The sequence below is a fragment of the Eimeria acervulina genome, genomic scaffold (genome assembly GCF_000499425.1).
Source record: "Eimeria acervulina Houghton genomic scaffold, Eah_scaff815, whole genome shotgun sequence".
Classification (NCBI taxonomy): Eukaryota; Apicomplexa; class Conoidasida; order Eucoccidiorida; family Eimeriidae; genus Eimeria; species Eimeria acervulina.
The window spans coordinates 10,350-13,498 of NW_013549585.1; the positions used below are offsets into that span (position 1 = coordinate 10,350).

At 53.6% G+C, this 3,149-nt stretch overlaps 1 protein-coding gene across 1 annotated transcript; it reads right to left on the reverse strand.

Annotated features, from left to right (window-relative positions):
- Positions 1–1,047: 1,047 nt before the first annotated feature.
- Positions 1,048–2,358, reverse strand: EAH_00049800 (hypothetical protein, conserved; the record flags this gene model as incomplete). The annotated part of the gene is made up of 2 exons (XM_013394336.1): positions 1,048–1,998; positions 2,356–2,358. The coding sequence occupies 2 exons, from the start codon at positions 2,356–2,358 to the stop codon at positions 1,048–1,050; spliced, it is 954 nt and encodes a 317-aa protein (XP_013249790.1).
- Positions 2,359–3,149: the final 791 nt, after the last annotated feature.

Sequence of the window (3,149 nt, forward strand, 5' to 3'; positions counted from 1 at the left end):
CGGCGGCAGCAGCAGCTGCGGCTGCTCCAGCTTGTGTTGCAGCAGTTGGGACCTCGCCAACTGCTGCAGCAGCAGCGACTTATGCTGCAGCAGCAGCAGCAACTTCTGTTGCTGCAGCGGCAGCAACATCTGCTGCTGCTGCTGCAGCTTTCTTCTGGCCTATGGCCAAGTTTCGTGTGCCAGCAGCAGACGCAGATCTGCTGCCGTAGTTTGGGGTGTACAGACACCTGCTGCCTAGCAGGGGCAGCAAACTTCGTGTGCCGAGCAGCAGCCGCTGCAGCAGCAGTTACTGCAGCAGCAGCAGCACTGCTGCCGGCGTTCTTTCTTTTGTGCAGCAGCGGCTGGTTCTGCTGCTCTATTCTCCAGCAGCCAGGCAGCTGCAGCAGCAGCTGCAGCAACTGGTGCAGCAGCAGCAGCGGAACGTCTCGCCTTTTCACCACTGAAGCTGTGTTCAACTGGAACCCAAACAGCACTTGTGTAGCAGCGTTGCTGCCACTGCTGCAGCAGCAGCAGCGGCAGTCACATCCAAGCGTCAGCTAGCTAGGGGAGCTCTTCACTAAGTGTCTGTACATCCGTGGCTAGCTAGCTAGATAGCTAACAATTGGTTCATGGGTAGCTCAAAGGCGTCGTAGGACTCTGTGCGGCGCCAGCCAGCTGTACGTACACCTCGGGAGTTGCTGCTGCAGCGTCACCTAGCAAGCCATCCTCTTGCAGCTAGCTAGCCAACTAGGTGTAGCCTTCTTCAGCTATTTGCTGTACCCGCCGCAGCAGCCTCCACCTCCAGCTAGCCAGCTAGCTCAGTAGCTGGGTAGCTAGCTAGCTGGGTAGCTGGGTAGCTAGCTAGCTAGGTAACTGGGTAGCTAGCTAACTAGGTAACTGGGTAGCTAGCTAGCTAGGTAACTGGGTAGCTAGCTAGCTAGCTAGCTAGCAAGTTTGTTAATGAATTGGTGAGTGGTGCAGTCGCGGAGAGTCTAAGAAAAATGTGAGGTGGACATACACCTCAGACACAGGCTGCAGCAGAGTTGCTGCTAGCAGCTGCAGCTGTCTTTATTGCTTCTTTTGCTGCTGCTGCTGCTGCAGCTGATGGAGCTTATCTTCTAGCTCGGATAGTCGTGCAGCTAAATCTGTTGCTGCTTGCATTGCTGCCCTGCTGGTGCTCTCTACTTGCTGCTGCTGCAGCAGCAAGGAGAAGGTACCAGCAACAAGGAAACCCAGAGAGAAATACTTCAACCGCTGCAGCACGGGAACCCTTGGCTTCTTGCTGCTGCTGCTGTTGCTGCTGCTGCTGCTGCTGTTGCTGCTGCTGCTCTTGGCTTTTTCTGGAGACGGGTTTGCAGGAGCAGGTGCACGTGGTGCTGCTTCTGGGCGTGCTGCTGCTGCTGCTGCTGCGGGTGCTGCTGACGGGGGTGTCGCTGCTTTGCCTCTAAAGAAAGAAAAGAAGCCCCTATTACTGCTGGTGCTGCTCTTGCTGCTGCTGCTGCTGCTGCTGGGTTTCCCTTCAGAGTTGGGGTGTGGCGAGGCGTTGGGGATTGCTGCAGCAGCAGCAGCAGTCCTTCCTGCTGCAGTCAGGGCGTCTTTTGCGTCCTTTGCTGCTTCTGCTCCTTTATCCTTTGCTGCAGATGCTGCTTCTTTGGTTGCTGCTGCTGCTGCTGCTGCTGCTGCTGGCTGTTCCTTCCAGCCTCCAAATATACCAAAGTGTCTCTGCTGCAGCGTCAGTCCTAGGTGCTGCTGCTGCAGCTTAGAAGCTGCTCTTGGTATCGCTGCTGCTGTTGTTGTTGCTGCTGCTGCAGTCGATGCCCCTGGCCCGGCAGCAGCAGCAACAGCTGCTGCTGCTGCTGCGGCTGGTGTACGGACAGCTGGCAGCAGCATGACAGTAATGAGAAAGACAAGTTGAAGTTTGCTGCTGGTTAATGTGCTGCTGCTGCTGATTTCTGTTGCTGGTGCTGCGAAGGCGGAGGGATTAGCAGGCGTTGCTGGTGCTGCCTTCCAGCGCATGCACTGTTCCAGATCGCAAACCCCAAACCCTAAACCCTAAACCCTAAACCTTGAACTCTTTACCCTCGTTTTGCTCCTCAACACTTCAATAATTCAATAGCTAATTCACTTCTAAAAGAATCGGTAGTGTCTTTTAAGGACGTCGAGGTGCCTCGGCCGCTGAGACTGTCGGCCCGCTGCTGCTGCCCATGCAACCCTAATGCTGCTGCCCATGCAACCCTAAACCCTAAACCCTAAACCCTAAACCCTAAACCCTAAACACTAAACCCTAGACCCTACACCCAAGAGATCGATTTTCCCGCCCCAGTATGCTTTTTTAAAAGACAAGACAAGAGGGTTTCTTAGGGTTTAGACACCGACCATCGCACTTGGGAATTAGGGTTTAGGGTTTAGGGTTTAGGGTTTATCAGAAGAGCGTAGGTTAGTCACCAGTCCTTCTAAACTGTCTAATGGGATGCAGACTTTGCTCCGGACCCTTTGAAGATAAATAGTTGGTGATGCTGCTGCTAACCACTCCAAGGTACAGCTTGCTCGTTGGATCAATGGCTAGCTAGCTAGCCACCTAACTAGCTAGCTAGCTAGCTAGCTAGCTGGCCGCCCAGCCAGTTGGGCATTTACCGCTTGCGATCGTGGGGTGCCAGCTGGAGGTGTACGTACAGTCGAAGAGATTCAAGCAAATAATGTAAATGCATCTTTAGAGGACTATCGTCACAGAAGAACAAAGAGAAAGAAAAAAGAAGATAAATAAAAAACAGAGACGCAGTCCGATACATGCAATTCCACAAAACAGCTGGTGCTACCGTTCTTGTTGCTCAGACAGCTGACTGTCCTCTACTTATGTCTGACAGTTTAAAGGCTAGGGTATAGGGTTTAGGGTTTAGAGGGGTGAGATGTGCCTCTACGGGCGTCTGGCGCAGTCGGTAGCACGTGAGAGCATCCTAATGCAAAGTCCGCGTGTTGGAGTCTCTCAATGCCCACGAACTGTCCCATTGCTTTAGATAGAGGTTAGTGTTTAGGGTTTAGGGTTCAGGGTTTAGGGTTTGAAAAGCCCCGCAAGGGCGTTTGGCGCAGTCGGTAGCGCGTGGGTCTCATAATCCCAAGGTCGCGAGTTCGAGCCTCGCAATGCCCAGTGGTTGGCTGTATACCTATGAGTT